Source organism: Schistocerca nitens, chromosome 8 (genome assembly GCF_023898315.1).
Source record: "Schistocerca nitens isolate TAMUIC-IGC-003100 chromosome 8, iqSchNite1.1, whole genome shotgun sequence".
NCBI lineage: Eukaryota > Metazoa > Arthropoda > Insecta > Orthoptera > Acrididae > Schistocerca > Schistocerca nitens.
In genome coordinates, this window is record NC_064621.1 from 443,461,288 (window position 1) to 443,485,147 (window position 23,860).

General features: G+C 44.5%; 1 protein-coding gene across 1 annotated transcript in view; it reads left to right on the top strand.

Annotated features, from left to right (window-relative positions):
• Nucleotides 1–545: 545 nt before the first annotated feature.
• LOC126199604 (protein inscuteable homolog) overlaps nt 546–23,860 on the top strand; it is a 105,421-nt gene continuing 82,106 nt past the window's right edge. The window contains exon 1 of the mRNA XM_049936532.1: nt 546–676. Coding sequence (XP_049792489.1) covers nt 546–676 — 131 coding nt within the window. The remainder of the gene's footprint in view (nt 677–23,860) is intronic.

Here is a 23,860-nt window from a genome sequence, read left to right on the forward strand (position 1 = left end):
CAGGAAGTGCGTATATGCCTCTCCTGTGAGGCATTTAGGGAGAATGAGTGATCCCATGAGGCGGTCACCAGTAATACCATCCCACATGTTGTGTTGATGGTTCGCTGCTATCATGCCATGGGGATTCTCCGCAGCCCACAGGTAGGTGGGCGTTGTGAAGGTTGATAATACCGCCCCTCTTAAAAGCAGCCTCATCTGTGAATAGGATGGATGAAAAAAGTGATGCAGATAGTGACAGTTGTTATGGAGAATGATCCACATGTTGGCGAGCCACCTACCTGGTGTTGATATTGGGGTCTCTGTCAAAGATCTTCTATCTCCACCTTAAAGTGTGTGTACCACCACTGGAAAGCATTTCTGGTCATATGCCCACATGACCTTATTTGCCCCTACTCAAGGATCTTTTTCTGCAGCCCACACACGTCTAATATTACTGCACAATATTGCCCGTCTACAGGACGCTCTACTGCCAACCCTGGGAGGTCCAACAGTCCAGGCAATGAGCGTGCAGCGTTCAAGTCGCGCCAAGGGGCAAGGAAGGTAGGATGCGTGCTCCCGCAGATGGCACGCAAGCACGCACGCAGCTCCTCGACATGGCCGCCGACAGCGGACAATGGGCAGCGCAGCTGGGCTATTCACGGCAGGATTGTGTGCAGTCTCGCAGGACCAGCCGCCGGTGAAACGACGAGCGACCTTGTGGCCGGCAAATGAACCGAAGAGGACGGATACTGCCTGCACGCAGGCGACCTCCGCCAGACAACTCAATGTTCCATTGCCGAAAAATACATCCCAATTATTTTAACTAATTATTTACAACACTGCTTTACCTCTCAGTGGTATCAGACTTGCCTATATGACTTAATGACAGCGGACCAAAACAAAATAAAAAGTCACTCTACCCTTGATTATTGCCTCAATTAGGCGAGGAATAGAGTCCAGGAATTTCTTTAGGGGTGCTGTTTCCAGCTGAAGCTACAGACTAACAATTAGAGCTACCTCTTTCATAACTACACTACTGGTCATTAAAATTGCTACACCTCTAAGATGACGTGCTACAGACGCGAAATTTAACCGACAGGAAGAAGATGCTGTGATTTGCAAATGATTAGCTTTTCAGAACATTCACACAAGGTTGGCGCCGGTGGCGACACCTACAACGTGCTGACATGAGGAAAGTTTACAACCGATTTCTCATACACAAACAGCAGTTGACCGGCGTTGCCTGGTAAAACGTTGTTGTGATGCCTCGTGAAAGGAGGAGAAATGCGTACCATCACGTTTCCGGCTTTGATAAAGGTCGAATTGTAGCCTATCGCGATTGCGGTTTATCGTATCGCGACATAGCTGCTCGCGTTGGTCGAGATCCAATGACTGTTAGCACAATATGGAATCGGTGGGTTCAGGAGGGTAATACGGAGCGCCGTGCTGGATCCCAACGGCCTCGTATCACTAGCAGTCGAGATGACAAGCATCATATCCGCATGGCTGTAACGGATCGTGCAGCCACGTCTCGATCCCTGAGTCAACAGATGGGGTCGTTTGCAAGACAACAACCATCTGCACGAACAGTTCGACGACGTTTGCAGCAGCACGGACTATCAGCTCGGAGACCATGGCTGCGGTTACCCTTGACGCTGCATCACAGACGGGAGCGCCTGCGATGGTGTACTCAACGACTAATCTGGGTGCACGAGTGGTAAAACGTCATTTTTTCGGATGAATCCAGGTTCTGTTTACAGCATGATGATGGTCGCATCCGTGTTTGGCGACATCGCAGTGAACGCACATTGGAAGCGTGTATTCGTCATTGCCATACTGGCGTATCACCCGGCGTGATGGTATGGGGTGCCATTGGTTACACGTCTCGGTCACCTCTAGTTCGCATTGATGGCACTTTGAACAGTGGACGTTACATTTCAGATGTGTTACGACCCGTGGCTCTACCCTTCATTCGATCCCTGCGAAACCCTACATTTCAGCAGGATAATGCACGACCGCATGTTGCAGTTCCTGTACGGGCATTTCTGGATACAGAAAATGTTAGACTGCTGCCCCGGCCAGCACATTCTCCAGATCCCTCACCAATTGAAAACGTCTGGTCAATGGTGGCCGAGCAACTGGCTCGTCACAATACGCCAGTCACTACTCTTGATGAACTGTGGTATCGTGTTGAAGCTGCATGGGCAGCTGCACCTGTACACGCCATCCGAGCTCTGTTTGACTCAATGCCCAGGCGTATCAAGGCCGTTATTACAGCCAGAGGTGGTTGTTATGGGTACTGATTTCTCAGGATCTATGCATCCAAATTGCGTGAAAATGTAATCATCTGTCAGTTCTAGTATAATATATTTGTCCAATGAATACCCGTTTATCATCTGCATTTCTTCTTGGTGTAGCAATTTTAATGGCCATTAGTGTAGTTCCAGGCATTTCTACGGGATTAAGATCGGGTGGAGGCCTGATAGTTCCTCAAACGGGAAACGTATGAGTGCAGCCCTGCAAACAATGATGATGTCATCGTGTATGATGTTAGTATGGATGGAAGTCTTGTCTCCGAGAATGTTGAAATCAACAACCCAGTTCACCTTCACTGTAAGCTGAATCTGTTGTCAGAGCTCCTATTCAAAGCACTGGGTGTGAGATTTTGGTGTGTTGCAGACTGACGTGGTCACCCATCATTTTTACGTAGTCTTCCAGCCACAGTAATCTGGCGCCATTTCAGTGTATTTGTACTGGTATTTTACGGTTGATTTTTATCTACAGTTATTTTATCTACATTTTAGGTTACAGGCACGCCAGACGCGCCTCACTCGGCGTGTAGGTACTAAGCGACTCACCTGGTGCTTCACCTTGTTAAGCAAACAGCTGTTGAACTTAACGAGAAAGGCCGCACTGGGCGCTAGGTGACCGAGCCAGTCGATCTGGCGTGTCGCTAGACGAACGTTCGTGTTCGTTCTTCCTGGCGTGTCGCCTAGTAGCTACGAAGATTATACTACCTGATAAACACTGCTGATCACGTAATTTCGTTCGTTTCTTCTCTAATATCGGCAGTTTTCGGAAGGGAAAAAACTTCAATTTCTTGGAAATGTAAATTAAGTTTTAGAAAGTTTATTTTTACTTATTCATTTTGTAGTACGCATTCGTCCTGTAGAACTCCTTTAAAAAAATAAGACGAATTTATGTTTAATCACCCTAATGATACCACTAGACGCTCCTCAGGAGATATGCTAGCACTGTCATTAGTATTTTGTTTTTGTAGTTTTTCTATAATAGCCGTGAGAAGGATGTCGAAGGATTTTAAAGTCATTCGCAAATAACCAAAAAAATTGTACTGAACTTCCCCAAAGTTGTTTGTACAACACATACACCCGGTTTACATGGGGTTCCCAAAACAGGATTTTCTAAACCGATTTCCCAATACCGCCTCTGGGACGTCATGTAAATAATTCTAAATCGATCCTCCAAATCCGCTTCTAGTTGCCAGTTTTCCAACGCCGCAATCGATTTGCGCTCCCATATAAACGCAACCGGTTTTGAAACGTGCTTGGGTTGTCAAGTTACGTCTGGCTTTCAGAATACTCGTTTAAAATTGACTTATTGTGCAGTGAAGGAGAAGCAAAAATATTAGACGGAGCATGAAGGGGTCTACTTGTAGTAATCACGTGAAGAGAAATAACAACTGTATTGACTGAATCAGAAACTGGATCAGCTGTTTTCCGGACGCCATATTTAATTGCGTTAGTAACTCTGCTTCAGACGTTAACATGTCAACACAACAGCGAAAACTGTTTCCGAAATTCGGTTTTCGTCCTTCGAAAGATGTGTCGCTTGTAAAGACAGCGATTGAATTCACCACGTTCACTTCTCGCACAATTGATGTTATGTACCCACTGTGATGGCAGTTTTCGTAACAGTTCATACTTCAAATATTTCTTCCAGAAGCATTTTGTGATTCAGCATTGGAAGAGACATTTTAAGAGTGTACGTGAGTAACACGACCAAAGCGAGTGACTTCGATGCTCCGCTGTGACCACCAGGCATTCAAGCGCTTGGCACCAAGCGAGGGCCGGCAGTTGTGGCCGAGCGGTTCTAGGCGCTTCAATCCGGAACCGCGCTCCTGCTACGGTCGCAGGTTCGAGTCGTGCATCGGGCATGGATGTGTATGATATCCTTAGGTTAGTTAGGTTTAATTAGTTCTAAGTCTAGGGGACTGATGACCTCAGATGTTAAGTCCCATAGTGCTCAGAGCCATTTTTGAACCAAGCGAGGCACGAGGTAAACCTACCTAGGTGCCAAGCGAGATGCGCTCGGTCCGGGCCCTTATGGATGGTTTTTATAACCCTCCCATTGTCAGTGTTGCGTCTTAAATTCTTGTTTGATGACAGAGCGTGATTTCAAATTGATGACAGAGCATGATTTCAGAATTTATTATTGTTTTCATAAATTTTAACCGCCCTCATCTCTCTCTGTTTCATGCACGGACGCTGATGAATTCGCAGGTTAGCCCCCTAAAACACTAAAAACTAACAAAAAAACTGGGTCCAAGCCGTGGTAGGAAAATTTCTCCAAAATTTCACAGAACCTTCCCCGGCGTAAAGTGTGCCCTCCACACAGTGCTCCTTAAACGCATGCATAATTGGGTCGTTGGTGCACTCGACGCCTTTCATCATTTGAAAACGAGCAATATCGCGACTCGTCGGAATACACTACACACCTCCAGGCAGTCCCAGTCGAATCGGTGTCGTTTGGCGTAATGAAGATTTGAAACTCAATGTGCCGCCATAACAGCGGATAATGCGAGGTACCTGACTGCAAATGTAGAGTACGAAATTGGTTGAGGTGGACCTGCATTCGCTGATAAGACCAATTCGTGTCAGGTTTAAATCCGATTCTCATCTACAATGTGTAACAATCGCCTCCAGTCCCTGTTGGAATCTTTTTGTGACCACCGTTGCTACGCTGTGTTAATGGCTGCAGGTGATCAGCCATTCCTTGTATGCACGTTGAACAGTTCTTATTGAAACAACGATAGACTGGATATCTTTACTCACGGTATGGTCGTGAGTATGCCCAAACATGATAGTGCCATTCTGCTAATGTCTCACGCATCACGTGACACATCTTACTAGGATAATTCCATACAACCTAGTGTCACATGCATGCATGCATGCATGCATACATACATACATACATACATACATACATACATACATCACTGCCACGGCTCAACTCACTTGTGGAGGGTTGAACGGCTGATACCAGTTTACACCATGTACAGGGCTCAAAAACGACAAACGTGCTATCTTATGGGTGGGGGAGGGACAGTATGCTTGCAGGTGAGGTGATCTACCGACGGCAAGCACTGGAACCAGCCAAGCGTGATTTCAAGGATTGAGGAGTTACTGTACACTACATCCACGTTAGAACTTGGCACATTTCGTAATGGATAGGAACGGAGGAATGGGTAGCAGTTGGCTGGCATTGGCTTGTTTGCCTTCAGTTTCAACAAAATTACGAAACATTGCTGTATGCAGTGGTATTGTGTAGTAGTATTTTGTAAATTGTAGCCACAAAATAACTTTTGCGGCTGTATAAAATCAGTTAAGCAGTCTTCAAATCTTCTTTCGTGTGAACAAAGGTCAATGTTTATGTTATACCTGCGTGCAGGACATTACTAAATGTGCAAGACAAGGTTCAGTTAATTAGCTCCCATCAATCCCCGTGTGAACTGCGAAGTTGAATTACGCGTGTGGGCCTACTATATATAGTCTAGTCCAGTGGCTTCCAGACTTTTCCTCTGACTGAACATTTTGAGGAACCTGGTACTTTGATGGAACCCCTTGCTTATTTTGAAGGGTAATAAAAGTTTTTAAAATGAGAAAAAATACCTTTATTCAGTGATTACTTCAATTTTAAGTCGTAACTAATAAATCAGAAATCATCATAAAATAAAAACGTTGTATCGTCAAACACTCGGAAAAAAAACCGTCATGTTATTAGTAGTTTCTCGCGTATCACTTATTCACCGTGTACCGTGGAAGACAGTTTGGGAAACTTTAGTCCAATGAGTCTACTCTGGCCTTCACCGCGGCTGTTATTCCTATACACTGCAGAACATCTGCAATATTTTTTCGTTGGATGATTAGAAAGGAAATATTTCAAAAGAAATTGGCACGTATCATGTAATCGCAGAGTAAAAAGGCAGTTTTCAGAATGACAGAAAGCCCTTACCGTTTCGTTACAGAACAAAAAATAAAAAATGAGGTGGCCGGCCGGAGTGGCCGTGCGGTTCTAGGCGCTACAGTCTGGAGCCGAGCGATCGCTACGGTCGCAGGTTCGAATCCTGCCTCGGGCATGGATGTGTGTGATGTCCGTAGGTTAGTTAGGTATAATTAGTTCTAAGTTCTAGGCGACTGATGACCTCAGAAGTTAAGTCGCATAGTGATCAGAGCCATTTGAACCAAAAAATGAGATGAACAATACAAACTACGGAGAGCGGTTGTAGAAACGGCAAATCTCAAATGCGTACAGATATATTGTTGCGTTTGACTATGCTCCATACCACACACTTTAGACAGTGAAGCTTCCAGAAGAAGAAAATACACTTTGGTGTTTGGAAAAAACAATCTCCCACTGTCAGAAGAAATGACCAAGCAAGAACTGTTGGAAATTAAGAACAGACTTCAGGAATAAAGTTCGACGTTTAATGACAAATGGGCTAATGCTCGGAAGGAATTTTGACTTTACACGCAAAGCATCATTATTTGAAAATCAAAGACACTAAGCTACACCATTAACCAATGTAGCGTATTTGACCATACTTTATGTTCTTGAAGAACTCCGAGTATCCAGACCGCCTTTAGTTGATATGCAAACAATGGTAACTTCCCGACGCGGAATCACACATAGCAGAAGAATATGCTGGCAATTGTTGTACATTTCCGATTTGTGGCGAGTGGTTGTTAGTCGGGCTAGTATTATGATGCCTCCTCCCGTTTTCTTTTCCTAAGCTACTAGCGAATCGTGCGCTGGAACATAAAACCATATGTGGGAACAAGTAATATGTTGCCTAACTTGTTCTGTGTCTTATGGCTCGGTGTATTTTATGGCACAACATGGCTAAAAGGAGGGCTCGGTTGGCGGGACACGTACAGGGGCATCAAGGAGTTGGAGAGAGACAAGAGCCATAACACAGTAAGCAGGTCCAATTGGATGTAGGTTGCAATATTTACGCAGAGATGAATATTGAACAGAATTAGGGTTGCCAAGTGTCCGGCTTGAGTCAGATGTCAGCAGGCTCTTTTACGGTCGTATCCGAGCAAACATGTATTTACAAGTCTGAACAGACCGGCTGTTGTTTAACTTTTTAGCGATGAGAAAACACACAACTAACGCGCGAGGAACAGGTATATAAGGAGGAATAATGAAATACACCATAACGATATACAAATATACCAACAATTGCTATTTTAAAAAATCTATATTCTTTGTTCACTGGCGAAACTTCACGAAAATCATGGAACATATAAAGACGACTGTGCCATTAACTTTTTCGCTCATGGCGTCTGCATATAAGGATATACTAAATAAATGCTTAGTATATTAAAATTCGTTAAACTTAACCATTTGTCGCCAGGGTTCCCGGGTTCGATTCCCGGCGGGGTCAGGGATTTTCTCTGCCTTGTGATGGCTGGGTGTTGTGTGATGTCCTTAGGTTAGTTAGGTTTAAGTAGTTCTAAGTTCTAGGGGACTGGTGACCACTGATGTTAAGTCCCATAGTGCTCAGAGCCATTTGAACCATTTTTTTAACCATTTGTAATTGTTGTCCTCATATCGTCACAAGCATAGTGTTTATTTGATAAGTGTCGATACCTCCTGTCTATCTGTGGTACCACGAAACAAAACTGCATGTACACACATGGTCGCTTCCCAGTAATCTTTGTACCTCCCATCAACCGGTTAATATCTTCTGAGTCTAGGCAAAATATATAATTTGCGTAGAATGGTGCGTTCTTGAATATGAAAACTAAAGGTGTCTTTCAGAACGAAAGGTGACATTTTTGTAATTTTATACATGTCTGCAAATGAGGACATTGTGATTGAAATTTAGGACATTATTTCGCTGTCTTTTTAGTCATCTTACGGTGATTTCACAATGCCCCGTGTCAAAGACAGACGAAGGCCACTTACAGGAGAAGTTATAGAGCTCCTTAATTCATCTGAAATTGACAATCGATCCGATGACCCTGGCGATAATTTTGAACAAGAGGACAATGATGGAGGTAATGTTAGATGTTTTATATCATACGGTATATTATAAGCTGAGTAGCCTAGACGCAAAGCCTGCTAAATGCATGATAAGTGACACAGAAATAATCCCGAAACACTCGTCCCATCCAAACGACAATGTATTGCCAGCAAGAACGTTATTGTTGCATAAGAATTTGTTACAGCGCAGCCAACATAAAGCGGAATAAGACAAATATCCATTCTAATTGTAACAGACTTAAAGGTAGCTTTGAATGTCCAGATTCGTAAGTCTGATATCTGTTCACGTGCTTTGTATCTGGACACGGCAGGGCGACAGCCACGCCTATTGGGCATTTAGCAGGCTTTGCATCCTAAGACACCATGCAGTTGGCTGCCTATGAAACCGAACATGATTTTCGACGGTTTATAGTCGCTTTTGCAACCTGAAAGTGGACGCATGTTTGCTCATGCAATTGATATTTCATGTATAAATGCATGGACTGAGTACAAGAAAAACGCTTCAGAAATAGGTGCTCTAAAAAATAAGACCCTTGATTTGCTTCACTTTAGGGCAAGTGTGGCCAAATTACTGACAAACGTAGATAAGCCAGCTGCCAGGATAAGGGTGCGTCCCACTATTGAGAGTCCAAGTACTTCAAAACGAGCCAATGCGGAAGTTCTTCCATAAGCTGAAGTTCGTTTGGACAACGTTGGGCATCTTCCAGTGGTCAGTGACAACAAATCATTTGAGAGGCGCAAGAAACCGGGTTGCAAAGGCAAAACGAAATTTTATTATGTATAACGTAACATTTACTTATGTCTGTATAGAAAAAAATTGTTTGTTTATCATTCTTCACAAGTGTAAAACCATAGTTTATGTATATAATGATTAAGTAAGCTTTGTGTAATTTATGCATGTTGGTGAAATAAAATCAAATAAAATACTTTTACTGTCGGACTTATACTGTACCCACTTGAACACAAGTCCTCATTTGGGAACGCGTTGTATCCCCCTTTGGGGGGGGGGGGGGGGGAACCTCGGAATATCTTATACATCTTAAAAATCATAGTTAAAATCGAAGAACTAGATAGCAAAGCCATGATTTTTTTTTCAGGAAAAAAAAATAATTCGTGACTGAAAGGGTTAAAAAGCTCTTTGTTCATGAAAAAGTGGACACCTAATTTCAAAACACTTCATAATAAAATTTTATTCAGAATTAGTGAAAGTGGAAGAATATTACTTTGCAATTTTAGGCCTTAATGCAAACGTCGAAAGTGTGTTCCGTTTCATAAACGCCGAGTCGATAAAGGGGTGTAATATACTGCAAACCGACAGTCACAAATATGTTTTTGTTGTTATTGTGTAATTTAAAATTGTGCAGTCAACGTGACAGAGTCGGGAGTTTCACGAAATGATTTCCAAAATAACATTTTTGATAAAGAGGGTCAAATCAAATATTAATACTTAGCTACAGATAATTGTTATTGCTTTATAAATATAAAGGGCCAAAGTTAATTGAATATATTTTCGTTTTCCGTGCCATAAAAACAGAGGATAGTTTCTCGTGGAATTAAAACAGCAAACAGCTGTAAGCAAGCTCCTTTATTTGGAACCACAACTGTTCCTTAAATCCACATCTTTAATAGTCGTATACTGTAAATTACGTCGTACGAGACCCAACGTGAGGATGGATAGAAGACCAGACATTCACTATCCAAATAATAGTGATGCGCCAAGTGAGCGCGTACTGTTAAATAGTAAATAGGCGAATTGTGCCATCATCACCCGAAAATAGAGCCTAAACCAAAATTCAATAACATGATCTCATTGCACCGTATGAACTCCAGCAACATCATGTTAGTACTCCTATGACGTAATTTATACATCCTCCTGAAGATATGGCTCTAACTTGTGAAATCGGTTATGGTTCGAAATAAAGAATCTTACGTGGAGCTGTCTACGGTTTTCATTCCACAAGATATACATTCATAGCTGGGGTTGTCCTGAACAAAAAGTTGTTTGGGAGAGATTTGTTTATATCGTTTCACAAAGAATTTTTAGTTTATTTCGACATAAAATTATTTTAGAAAGAAGACTGAGCACTTAATTCTATCATAAATGCCAGTTCATGAGGCAGTTTACAGAGTTTTTACTTTTTAGTTTAAGCATGTTTGAGGTGTGAAGAGTTCCAATACGGAGGTGAACCCCGAAGGGGATATCCCGGCCTATAAATACCATACGATCATTTCATTTCAAGGATGAACTTGCGAAACACAAACTGATTGTTGATAAATGATTGAAGATGCCCAACTTGGACTTTTTTTCTATTTAAAACATTGCCCAGGTGCAAGTAGGACTCGCGCACTGAGGGCTCAGTACTAACTTAATTGTGTATATAGAAAGTTTATCCATTTCGGAAATCGAGACCTCGATCATTTTTGCCTGTTATCGATATAGATAGAAACCTCCCGGATTTAAAGATTTTCGAGAATGTTTTAATTTAAATAATATAATTGCGACACAAACTCATGCAGGAGGCCGTTATTATAATAATCAGTAGTTCTGCATTCAGGTTGACAGGTTCGCAATGGGGAAAGTCAAGCATGATGCAAGGAATGACTTAATTGCTCATGTGACGTATTTCGGAATGTATCCATCATCAGATATTCAGGAGCGATTGCTCCACGTAGATACGGTGTTTCAAGTTGTATGTGAGACAATCATTTGCAGACTAGTCTTGAAACGCCCTTATCTATGTGCAACAATCACTCCTGAATAAGCCGGCCGTTAGGGCCGAGCGTTTCTAGGCGCTTCAGTCCGGAACCGAGCTGCTGCTACGGTTGGAGGTTCGAATCCTGCCTTGGGCATGGAGGTGTGTGATGTCCTTAGGTTAGTTAGATTTAAGTAGTTCTAAGTCTAGAGGACTGATGACCTCAGATGTTAAGTCCCATATTGCTTAGAGCCATTTGAGCTCCTGAATATCTGAAGATGGATGTATTCCGAAACACGTCATGTAAGCAACGAAGTCATTCCTTACACCATTGCGACACAATCAGCCTGAACGCAGAACTACTGATTATTTTTAATTCAAGTTAGACGTCGGATAAATGATAAAAAAAATATTTTTTCGTGTGACTTGGTTACGAATTCACAATTTTCGGATTTTTTTTCCTTTATTTGTAGTGTCAAATCTTATTTCATCCCAAATTTCATGATTCTAGGTCAAAGGGAAGTACCCTATAGGTTTTGATGAATGAGTTTCCGGTGTTAAAATATGTGAGACAAATGCCCGTATCGTTTAATTGCATTGACTTAGAAACTGTTATTATACCGCCAAGGGTCCATTGACTTTATGCGACATAAATTTCAACTTGATATGTCTGCCCGTTCGTGAGAAAAAGCGGTCTTAACCAGACAGGAAGATAGACAACAAAGTGATCTTAAAAGGGTTCCGTTTTTATCGGTTAATATACGGAACCCTAAAGACAGATAGGCTTGTCTTTCAGGGCAACATGTCTGCCTAAATATGAAGCTGAATTTGGCTTTTCTATTTTTGGACCTGGCAACCTTAAACTGGACAGTCGAGTGTGGAGAGGTGCATCGAACCAGTCTTCCGACTGAGAAGCGCAGTAACGACGAACAATAAAAGCAACAACAGTTTTTTATTACATTGTATGGCTAGAACAGATTGGCCTGTTGAAAGGATTGACAGGGAAATATTGGTGGAACACCTTATGCTACATCACCACCACCACCACTCCACCACCACGACCAACACCACCACCTCTCTAACATGTAATTACGTTACAGCAAAAACGTTTAGCCGCCTCTCCAGCTGGAGAGGAGCCCCGCCTGCTGCGCTGGCCCGCATCCCGCAGTAGCAGGGTGTGCGACCGTTAGGGCAGCTGCGCCATTGGGCGTTCCAACGGTCTCCGGTGACGCAGCCACGCGCTGGGCTCTCACGGGAATGTTGCAGCGCCGGCGCCAGGGGGTGGGGTCATTCCCCACGCCCAGAGTGCCATACTGGCTTGGGGAAGTCGTCCTGCCCCTCACGAGTGCGTCCACCTTGTATACAGTAGACACGATGGAGCGCTACTTGCTCGTCTTCGTCCCCCCTTCCCCCCAACACGCCATCCTTGCCCTCAAACGCGAAGTTCTCATGCGCAGAGACCAGTCGATCCGCTACAATCAACTGGAGCGTGCAAGTTTCTGTTTGCTGTTTTGAGGTATCCTTAATTTTTATTAAATTCGGTGCAGAATACATCGCTCATATCAACAGTTAGAGGCGTCTCCTGAACTAGTTAATGGACTAATGTGCAACGATGTGGTGAAATCTCGTAATTTCTCTGCGCCTTCCTACATTAAGATCCGTGGGGGGTGGGGAGGGGGGTGGGTGGGCTAAGGACGATGTGGATTTCCGTGTGTTGCAGAGCGTTTGGTTCATCGTGGTAGTTGTACGACCAGCCACAGGTAATACTTCACTATTTTCTCTATAATTTAAATGCAACAGTTCTTTACAATGTATCAACTTCCGCCAAGAATTTTCTCTTTGTTGCAGAGTAGGTATAGGTGCTAGCATGTCTTGTGCGGACAAATGGGTTAGGGTGGTGGTGAAGGGGGCTGGGGGTGAATGATCAAGAACAGTACGGTTCAACACCATGGCGACAAAGTGGTAGTTAGGTATGCGATAGGAAACACCGCCCTATCCGAATTATCCATCCAGGTATTTGCCTTAATCGAATTAGGGAAGGTACAGTCAACATTTCGCGCTCACTGTAACGAATCACTGACGGTGCGTCACTCCCAGTGTCAGCTGAGCTGACAAATGCACATTAAAACGTGACTGTTAAAAAACTATCTGAGGTTTTAGCGGAAACAGCACAGTTTGTGGAATGCGTTCTACTCCTTATCTTAGCAACATGGCGAAGGGGATCTCATTTTCGACTGTGCACGTCGTTTGTTCTATAAACTATCATTAGACGGCCTCATAAAAGAAGGGTAGGCCGTTCGAATTGTTCATTTTACCTTTCAGCTATGGTAGTTCTTTATTAACTAGCGTCCCAGATTGACTTTCATTGTTCGTTATAATGTTATCCACTGACTGATGCCGTTTAGGCACCTGTGTGTCAACTAACTTTAAGAACCACGGAGTGCGGAACGTAGCACATGGTCCATTTTAAATCGTTATTTGGGCTCTTATGACAGCGCTAATGACACCCAAACATGAATGACAGTGCGAGGTGTCGAATCATGGATCTATCCGAAGGCGAGTTTTATGTCTGAACCACTGTGGCATCTTGCTTGGCATGAGGATTACAAAGCAGCTACTTGAAGTTCAAGTACCGACTAAATTTTAGAAAGCCGGCTGTAAGGACTGGTAAACCTCGTGCCAGTGTGACTGGCGCACTGCGGTGTTAAAAATAATCTTTGGATTGAGGGCAGATAGTCACATATAATGGTAGAAAATCAATGTTATTGATAACGTCGTTGATTAGGACAAACGGGTTAGAATGTAAGAGTGCTGCAAAGGTTACACAAAAAAGTGAGAAGCGTCGTACCATTTCTCTTAGCCAACCGCTCACAGCTTTTGTATGACGACAGTCCGAATATGACTGACTTTATCAATGTTTTTAGTCAGGAAATATGAAACGCTGCTAAGGCGGCCAGAAATGTAACTGAAAGACCGACCAGCATGCATGATTAAATACTTTGTGCAGGCGTGCTTGACTTCTCTGTCGTATTTTGCTCAAACATTACGGTTGTTTAAGCTGCTGATCGATTTACAGTCATGCAAGCTTATGCAAGCATTTCAAAGCAACAACGCATGAGCATGTGTACCGACAATGTGCAGGCTCGTAGTGGCAAACGTCAGTTGAAGTAGTCTTCGTAGCGGTCTTAGTCGATCGGAATGAAGAAAATTAGTAGCTTATTCGCCTGTACGAAAGGTAGCCATGTTTCTACAGCATTAAATCGGGAGCTTATTACTTTAAGGTAAAAAAGAATGTTGTCTACGTTATACTTGTAATAAAATACAAAGCATTTACCCCTTTCGTAAACATATCATTATCAATACGATTATCCCAGAATCAGTTACAAGAGGGGAAAAATGGAAGGAAGGGATGAAGTAAACAAGTCAACTCGAGTGTGTCCTCTGAGTCGTCAGGCACATTTTCTCTAGTGTTTCAGTAGATATTTGCATTTTTCGTTTTTGCAGTGTGGAGCTTTAGTTAACCCAAGCAAATACTGTTCATCACGTCCAGTGTCAACGGAAGGTGTGGGTTTGTTTCCTGGTGCCAATAAAATTATTTTTAAAGCAGAATTTTACGTGCCTATTCGATAGAGCGGCCCCAAATAAGTCTCGGGCGATAATCGTTTTACCGGTACGAATTAAAGGGCGCGTTGACTGCTATTGCCATGCTACAGCATCGCGTTGTCGCCTCTGGAGTACTGGTTATGCTTCGTATTTTACCAGTCATTACGAGCCGTGTTTTTCAAGTAAGTACCGTTTTGAAATTAAAAGTAGACGTGCTAAGATATCCCAATAATTTTATTTTTACGTGAAAGCCTGTACCTTAATCTACTTTTCTACAAAATTTCCGTCAATATTGAGGCACTTGTCATAACGTTGTACCAGTTTTCGAATACCCTCCTCATATAAGTCTGCCGCCTGACTTGTTAACCACTGCATCACCACTGTTTTGACTTCGTCATCGTCTTGAAGGCGCTGACCGCCCAGGTGTTTCTTCAAGTGCAGGAGCAGATGATAATCACTGGGCACAAGATCGGGTCTGTACGGAGGATGATCTAGAGTTTCCCATCGGAAAGATGTGATGAGATCTTTGGTCTGATTCGCCACATGTGGACCCGTGTAGCAAAACGATGCCCTTGCACAACTTCCATGGACTGCTGCTTTGATTATGGTGTGACGTAGGCCACCCATGTTTCATGGCCCGTAACAATTTGGCTTAAGAAATCATCACCGTCGTTGTGGTACCGCTCAAGGAAAGTCAATACACTGCCTAAACGTTTGGTTTTGTGCACATCCGTCAACTTTTTCGGTACCCAACGTGTGCACAATTTTCGGTAATTCAAGTGCTCGGTCACAATTCCGTACATAACACTACGATGCCATACAAAACACTACGAGAAACATTAGGAAAGTCATCCCGCAAGGAGGAAATCTTAAAGCGTCTGTTTTCTCTCACCTTATTGTCCACTTCCTGCACCAAAATTTCATTAAAGACCGAAGGACGCCCACTCGGTTGTTCATCATGCACATTTGTGCGGCCATCTTTAAATGCTTTCACCCACCTTCTTACCATTCCATCACTCATATTGTTTTCTCCGTAAACTGCACAGATCTCACGATGAATATCGATCGCTCTTAGGCCTTTAGCACTAAGAAATTTTATAACAGGCCGTACTTCACAGTCGGCGGGACTCAACGATTATCGGAGGCATCTTAAACACTCAGTACACAACGCAAACAAGGAAGAATCAGACTGCAATAGCGTCAGTGCGTAGATTAAGGTATAGGCTTCATGTAAAAATAAAATTATTGAGGTATCTTAGCACGTCTTTTTTAATTTCAAAACGGTACTTACTTAAAAAAAAAACACGCCTCGTACTGTTCCTGTTAGTTCATATCGGTAAGACGAATGTCGCAGTAGACTAATTTTGGGTCGCTCCATCGAATGGACACGTGAAAATCCGCTTTAAATATCGTTTTATTCGTAACGGGAAACAAACTCACGCTTTTCGTAGACACTGGACGTCGCATGAATGACATGATGAACAGTATTTTTTTTTGTGATGACTCCAGCTGCACATTGCCAAAAAAGAAATACTGCAAAAAGTACCCGACGACTCTTAGGAGACACAACCTGTATAAGCGTATTTGATCGTTTTCATAGCCCGTTCAGTGCGCGAGAAATGGCAACATTGGAGTCAGTTTTTGTGTGATGTTGCAGTTTCTACCATAATTGCATCTTACATCTTAATCGAAGATGTGAGCAACAGGAGGTTCGAATAATTACTCTGTTTATTGCAGGGTGCGATTTGTGCTTCTACCAGTGGGGGGGATGTCTTAGGGGGTTAGTAGAATTATATATGTTACTAGCTTGGACCGTGGTGTTACGCATGGTTAAACAGCCATTTATAAATAGATGTTAATGCCGAAACTCACTATTGACACGTATGCATTATCAGAAAAGCCATCGCTTGTTATATCTTTAAAAGTACATTATAGGTACAGCTTATTTACAAAATCATCTACATGCGGGTACAAACTCACAAAACGTAGAAGCACATTTGTGAACAGTTGTAGTTATTCTGATGATAGAAAACTGAAACATATTAATAGTGTTAATAGTAAAACTTATTAAAAATTTTCAATGTTCGGCTCCACAAATTTACATTATATGTAAAGTTTTACTCCAGTGCGTGGGAAATAAACATCCCAGGTTGGGATTCATAAACTAAAACCAGAGGAGGGGATGGTCTGATGCAGATGGGGGGGGGGGGGAAATCCCCCCATCCCCCCCCTGCAAATCACACACTGGTTTATTCTGAAATAAGTACGCCAGTAATGTGGGTACTTCTTAATGTGAGAATACGTTTCTCTCTTCATTAACCGGTCTTTCTCCAACATATCGCGTTTCTTCTTCTGCTTTTTTTCGTCATAGAGGCAAAGCCTTAAAAACTAACATCGTCTTCGCACCAGCACCAAATAGTCGAAGCACAAACTGATGCTAGTACAAGCGTGCTTGTACTGTGTAAAGGCAAAGGGTATTTCTGCATGCTTGGACAAAACGCGCGTCTGACAATCTTATGTGTGATACACTTTTAGACCACGCGCTGCACGCACATGAGTGCTTTACCCAAAGACTAAATAAGTTACGAATGGAAAACATCTCGATGACAATGAGGACATTTAAACTTCCCTGACATCAGCTTGTAGCTTCCCTGAGGTGAGTGCTTCGAAAGTGGCGGTACTGGCATTCAGTGTGAGGTATAAATCATATTTTCCAAGATGGACTCACCACCATTTCTGTATGCATTCTGACATCGTTTCTCAGTTTTTCCGTTTCAAAATAATTGCCGTAACTGCAAACTCGGGTGTTTCCAGGGGTGGAAGTGCCACAGAAATGACCCGAAAACTGGAGTGGGAAACGCTGTGCGTCGCCGACTCTATTCCGAGTGCATTGAGATTGAGAAATTGAGACAACCTATTGATTCCTCCAGCATAAATCCGACGTAATGACCATTAAGGCAAAATTAGATGAATTCTGGCTTAATACAGAGGCGTGCCGACTGTATTCCGCGTACGGTCAGCAAATGGAATAGAGAAGGGGGGAAATGGTCAGTACACTTTGTACCCTCCGGTACACATCGTACCGTGGTTTGGGAGTACATGTTTAGAAGTACAGACATAATCTTTTCATCATACTTTTGAGAAAGCGTCCAGTCACTGTCAATGTAGTGATAAAACATTTGTATTGGATTATCGCCGAGCGAGGTGGCGCACATTTAACTCGCATTCGAGAGGACGACGATTCAAATCCGCGTCCAGCCATCCAGATTTAGGTCTACCGTGGTTTACCTAAATCCCTCGAGGCAAATGCCGGGATGGATCCTTCGGAAGGGCACGGCCGATTTCCTTCCCTATCCTTAACACAGTCGGAGCTCGTGCCCCGTCTCTAATGACATCGATGTCGACGAGTCGTTAACGCTAATCTTCCTTGCTGGAGCAATATGTACACTTGACAAGGGCAACTTGCGGACGTGTTACGTAATTTTCGATGTATCTGCACCATAGTAGTCTTACATCAAAATCCACGGTGCTCACGTTGTACGGATCTTTTCCACGAGCTGTTCCATTCCACAGTGATTTACTCTTTACTGAAACTCCACATTTCCACTTCGCTGACAAATAAGGGAAGGACGCAGGAAAACAATTTGTTTTGCGAATTGTGATTCCATAAGTACTGTGTATGTTAATGTACAATAATTTAAACAAATGTTCAGCATTTGTCAAAGATTACTTCGTTTATGACCTATGAGAATCTACGGGACATATCTGCTTCAACGACGTAAGCTTCTATAGTCTTAAGATTCGTTAATGTTCAAACATCGAATGCACATAAATACAGAGCTTCATAGATAAACGGGTTGGACAAAAATTTGGAAACGCCAACAACGCAACACAGCAGCATGCATAATACGGTGTAGCAAATCATTTGGCATTTAAAACAGTTCCAGTCGTCTCGGGTTGGTAAATACAGTTCATGTGTGGTTTTCATGCGAATCTTGTACCATTGAAAGTTTCGGTAACGATGATTGAGGTGGATAGTGATCATGGACCGTTCTCTCCAAAGTAAACCACAAATGCTCGATAATACTGAGATCTGGTGACTGCAGTGGGCGGGGGAGATGCGACAATTCATTCTTGAGCTCAACAAAAACCAGACCTGGGACGATACTAGCTGTATGAACAGGGGCTTTTCGTCCTGGAACATAGCATCACCATTGCGGAACAAAAATTGTACCATGGGATGGAGCTGATCAGCCAAAATGGTCACATTATCCTTAGCAGTTATGCGACCTTGCCGAGTAATCACGGTGCCCATGGATTACCACGATATGGCTGCCCAAATCATCGAATCCCCGCCGTGTTCCACTCTTGGGCGTAAACTCGGCCCGAAGTTGGAGTTTGCATTACTAGTGAGTGGTTTTGAATTCCAGCTCGCCCTGCAGTTCTCTGATCATGGAGCTCCCTTCGTGTTTTTTCCTGTGCTGACAGGCTTCGCGAGTGTGACATTCATTTCTGCTGTGACATTTTTTGTCACAGCCTTAGCGGAAGACGTTTTTCTGCTTTCCCTGTATGCGGTATGAATCTTCGATACGGTGCCTCTTGAAATACCAAACACTTCAGCTACCGTGGTTACGGAAGAACTCGCCATAGGAGCACCAACCGTTTGCCCTCGTTCTAATTTACTTAGTTGCGACACGGTGCACTCACTACTACACAAAAACCTGTTCTGATCAGGACTGACATTTGCAACGTGTTGAGCACATTGCAAAAGTGCTGTTTGTGGTCAAATACAGCAGCGCCATTCGCAGGCTCGGCTAGCATCTGCATTTATGTCAAGCAAGCACTTCTCGCTTTGTTTGCATGTTTTTGTGCAGTTGCAGTAAGTCATCTTGATCGCTGGTAGAACAGCCAAGTTTTCCTAGTTTAAACTAATTTTTATTCAGTTTTAGCCATTCGAGTTGAGGTACTTCCTTGTAAGAGACTCGTCTCTTCCGCCATGGAATGACCCAGAAGAAAGCTGCCGTCTTTTGCCGATGTGTCGTACCGGCCTTGTGCCCCCATGTTACTCATGGTGAACAATACGGGCACTATCGTGCTTATCTCCATGGGCGCTCGCCAAGTGACTAATGGTTTTGTCCGGTGAGCCGATCTTCGTGTGTGAGAACGATATTGTACTTGAGTTTGGCAAAAAATGTTCTCAGAGTATTTGTTCAAATGGCTCTGAGCACTATGGGACTTAACATCTGAGATCATCAGTCCCCTAGAACTTAGAACTACTTAAACCTAACTAACCTAAGGACATCACATACATCCGTGCCCGAGGTAGGATTCGAACCTGCGACCGTACCAGTCACGCGGTTCCGGACTGAAGCGCCTAGAACCGCTCGGCCACCGCGGTCGGCGCAGAGTATTTGTCATTCAGCTCAATGCATTTAGTCCAACGAAGCTTCTGTTATATAGAGAAATAGTACTCGTTTAGATCAGAAATGTCCTTTGAATTAGACGGAATTTTTTTCTGTAAACCTTACTTCTCGTTAGGATAAAGAACCTATCAGTAGTTGCTAAATCTGAAGAATAGAGTTAGTGGGAAATATTTTCCAAGCTGAACGTATACACTTTCGTCCCTTTGGTGGTGTGTAGAAGTATATGTTTTCGCTGTAATCTCAATTGCTAATGTTGCCTAATAGAAGGAAATCACTGATTTCCCCTTTCTAATGTAGTCAACCGCGATGATACGCTGTTTCCCGCTGTCGAAACTATTTTCATATGTTTCCACCAACCCATACGCTGTCTTCCGCCGTCCAAACTATTTTCATATGTTTCCACCAGCCGTTGTTGCAGTTTGTCTCCAGGGTGTAATGACGGATTAAAGTTTCATCGACAATCACATAACAGCCCCCAGGGGCTCAGCATTCATTTGCTGAGTACGGGCTTGGCGACCCCGGGGTCCTGAGCTGGGGACTGGTCAGCGCCGCCAGTCTCCCGTCACCGTAACCCCCGGACATGCTTCAGCGACCACCGTATGGCGCGGCGGTGGAATGTTGTGTGCTGCGGGGAATGGTAATCTTGGCTTGACCGCCTGGATTGCGAGGACGGTAAACCTCTATAAAAACCCCTCAATCTTACGGTGTGCTGCGCGCCTATAAGATGCATGGCTGTTGGGGTGGAACAGTCGCAAGCGGGCAACCTCTGGGACACCTGCCGCACCCCAGTTGTATAAGGCTTACCTAGGCACGCGGGGCTCTGTCTAGGTGGACTTCTAGTTCCCTAGCTGTTCGTGGGACCGAGATGGATCCTTCGAATTCCTCTTTTCCTCCTCCCAGCGGAAAGGGTGGGCCGCTGGAAGGTTCGAACACCCAGTCTCTGAAGAGGGCTCGTGCAGTCAGTCCCCCTGACTGCAGCACATCTTTGACAAGTAAAGTCTTTAGTTACAGAATGCATTCTGGTAATCAGAATGTGTTTCTCATTGTAAAACGGAAGGAGGGTAGTTTTGAGAAGGTTTCGCCCTTCTATATACAAAAGGGTCTGGAGGGCATCTGTGGCGCCTTAAAATCAGTGAAGCGTTTGCGTAATGGGACCTTGCTCGTGGAAACTTCCACTTCCCAGCAAGCCACTAACCTGCAAGCTGCTAAATGCCTTGGGGAGTATGCCATATACACTGAACTGCACAGCACCTTGAATTATAGCAAAGGTGTTGTGACATGCCGGGATCTAGTCGACATTCCCAAAGACGAACTGCAACGTGAGTGGGCTCCGGAAGGTATCGTTGATCTTCAACATATCATGAAGAGGGTTGATGGCAATCTTGTGAAATCTGACTCTTTTATTCTGACCTTCAGTAGCACGAAACTTCCAGAACATATTAAAGCTGGCTTCCTTCGCCTTAGTGTGCGGCCTTATTTCCCGTCTCCAATGCGCTGTTTTAATGCCAGCGTTTTGGGCATACCACCGTAGGGTGTAAAGGCGAAGCGACTTGTGGCAACTGTGGTAAGGCTGCTCATGAAGGAGTTGTTTGCTCGTCTCCAGCCAGATGTATCAATTGCTCTGGAAACTGATGTGTCGACAGAAGTGCCGACACAGTGTGATTTGAGGGGACCGCAATGCACGCTATAAACACACGAAGGATGGCGTGAAGGTCTGAAACAGGATACGTAATGAATGCTATAAAGAAAAGTACGTAGCTGCTGGAATACTTAACTTTAATCCATCATTTGTATACAGCGTTCTTGATGATACAAGTGAGACTCTGTAGATTCATGCAATGTAATGCTAATGGCGCCTTGCTAGGTCGTAGCCATTGACTTAGCTGAAGGCTATTCTAACTATCGGCTCTGCAAATGAGCGAGGCTTCGTCAGTGTGCATCGCTAGCTACGTCGTCCGTACAACTGGGGCGAGTGCTAGTAAGTCTCTCGAGACCTGCCGTGTGGTGGCGCTCGGTCTGCGATCACTGACAGTGGCGACACGCGGGTCCGACATGTACTAATGGACCGCGGCCGATTTAAAGCTACCACCTAGCAAGTGTGGTGTTTGGCGGTGACACCACAGAAACCACCCTGTTTGGAGTAGGGACTGCCGAATATTTTTAGAGGAACGCAAAGTCCAGGAAATAAAAACATCCCAGCGTATCCCATATGGTGAGGCCAAGAAGATCTATAAGTCGATGCAACCTCCCACATTTGCTACATCTTTTGCATCCCTGGTTCAGAAGCCTACTCCAAAAGTCGATGCCTCAACGCAGACCGAGGTGGTGAGTGTTGGCACTAACACCTGCAGCTGTCAGTGCACTTGCAACGCAGCCAGTGTTTCAGAGCCAGTAGCCCCTACTCGAATGGCAGACAAAGGTACAGTGGCGAACTTGGGCCAGACCCTGGCGCCTCCAACAGCTGAGGCTGTTCCCAAGCCCAGTGCGCCAGTTACCACTCCCACATCAGCTCCCCCAAAGCCCACCAAACCACAGAAAGCTCCTGTACAGCAGCAACAGCGGGTCAAATCCCGTGGTAAACCATCTCACCATGCGGATTTTATTTTACGTGAGGCTTCATCTGACTCTTCCCCAGAGTTGATGGAATACGATGTATGTGTGGGGCCATCATCTCGCCCCACGCCTGCCCCTCCACCTGCTGCGGTCTCCCCGCCTCGTCGGCGAGACAGGATGAAGGTGCTACCCCCATCATAGATGGCTCCCATACTTAAGTGGAACTTGCAAGGGTTCAGGACGCATGTGGAAGAACTTCGTCTACTATCTCAGGATAGACCACTGTGTCTATGTCTCCAGGAGACTTATTTCCATCCATCATACTCCCCTGAGCTACGAGGCTATACACTCAACAAAAAGGACGACCTGCGTGGAGAGAGAGCTAGAGGAGGCGTAGGTATTTTCGTCAGGACGGACTACCACTCCTCGCCCCTCTCTCTCACGACGACTTTACAGGCCGTCGCTGTGTCCGTGCACGTGCGTCATCCATTGACTGTATGTTCGCTTTACTTGCCCCCACATGATGAAGCGGCCCCCACCAACCTTCTTACACAGCTCCCCCAGCCATTCATTATTTGTGGTGATTTTAATGCCCACAATGTGCTTTGGGGCTCTGCAATTATCTGCCCCAGGGGTAGAGCATTTGAGAGGCTTCTCCTGTCATCCTGTGCCTACTTGCTCAATGGAGGACAGAGTACTCATTTCTGCACAGCGACTGGGTCGTTCTCTGCCATTGATCTCTCGCTTTGCTCTCCAGCTCTTGCCGCCAGTGCTCACTGGGAAGTGGTCGCTGACTTGCAGGGCAGTGATCATTTCCCAATCTGGATTCACCTGCCAGATGGCGTGGGCCCCGAAAGGAGACCACCACGATGGGTGCTCAGTGGAGCTGACTGGACACTTTATAGCCAGTTGGTCCAATTCGAACACTGTGCGAATGTTGAGGTGTGGGTGGATCATATAACCAAAACGGTCCACCACGCCGCTGCAGCATCCATTCCACAGTCTACAGGCTACCGGAAGAGGCCACCTGTGCCTTGGTGGAGTGCCGAATGCCGCTCTGCAATCAGGACCAGGCGTGCGGCTCTGCGTCGGTTCAAGTGTCGGCCGACTGCTGAGAATCTTGCAGCTTTTCGGGTGGCGAGGGCAAGATGTCGCCGCATTATTCGTGAGAGCAAGAAGAGGTCATGGCAACAGTTCCTGAACACCATTAATCGTTCCACCAAAAGTTCCATTGTGTGGGAGACCATTAGGAGAATTTCTGGCAGAGGAGGGAGGTGCCCCATAGCTGCTGTAATGAATAACGGCGCTCTCCACACGGAT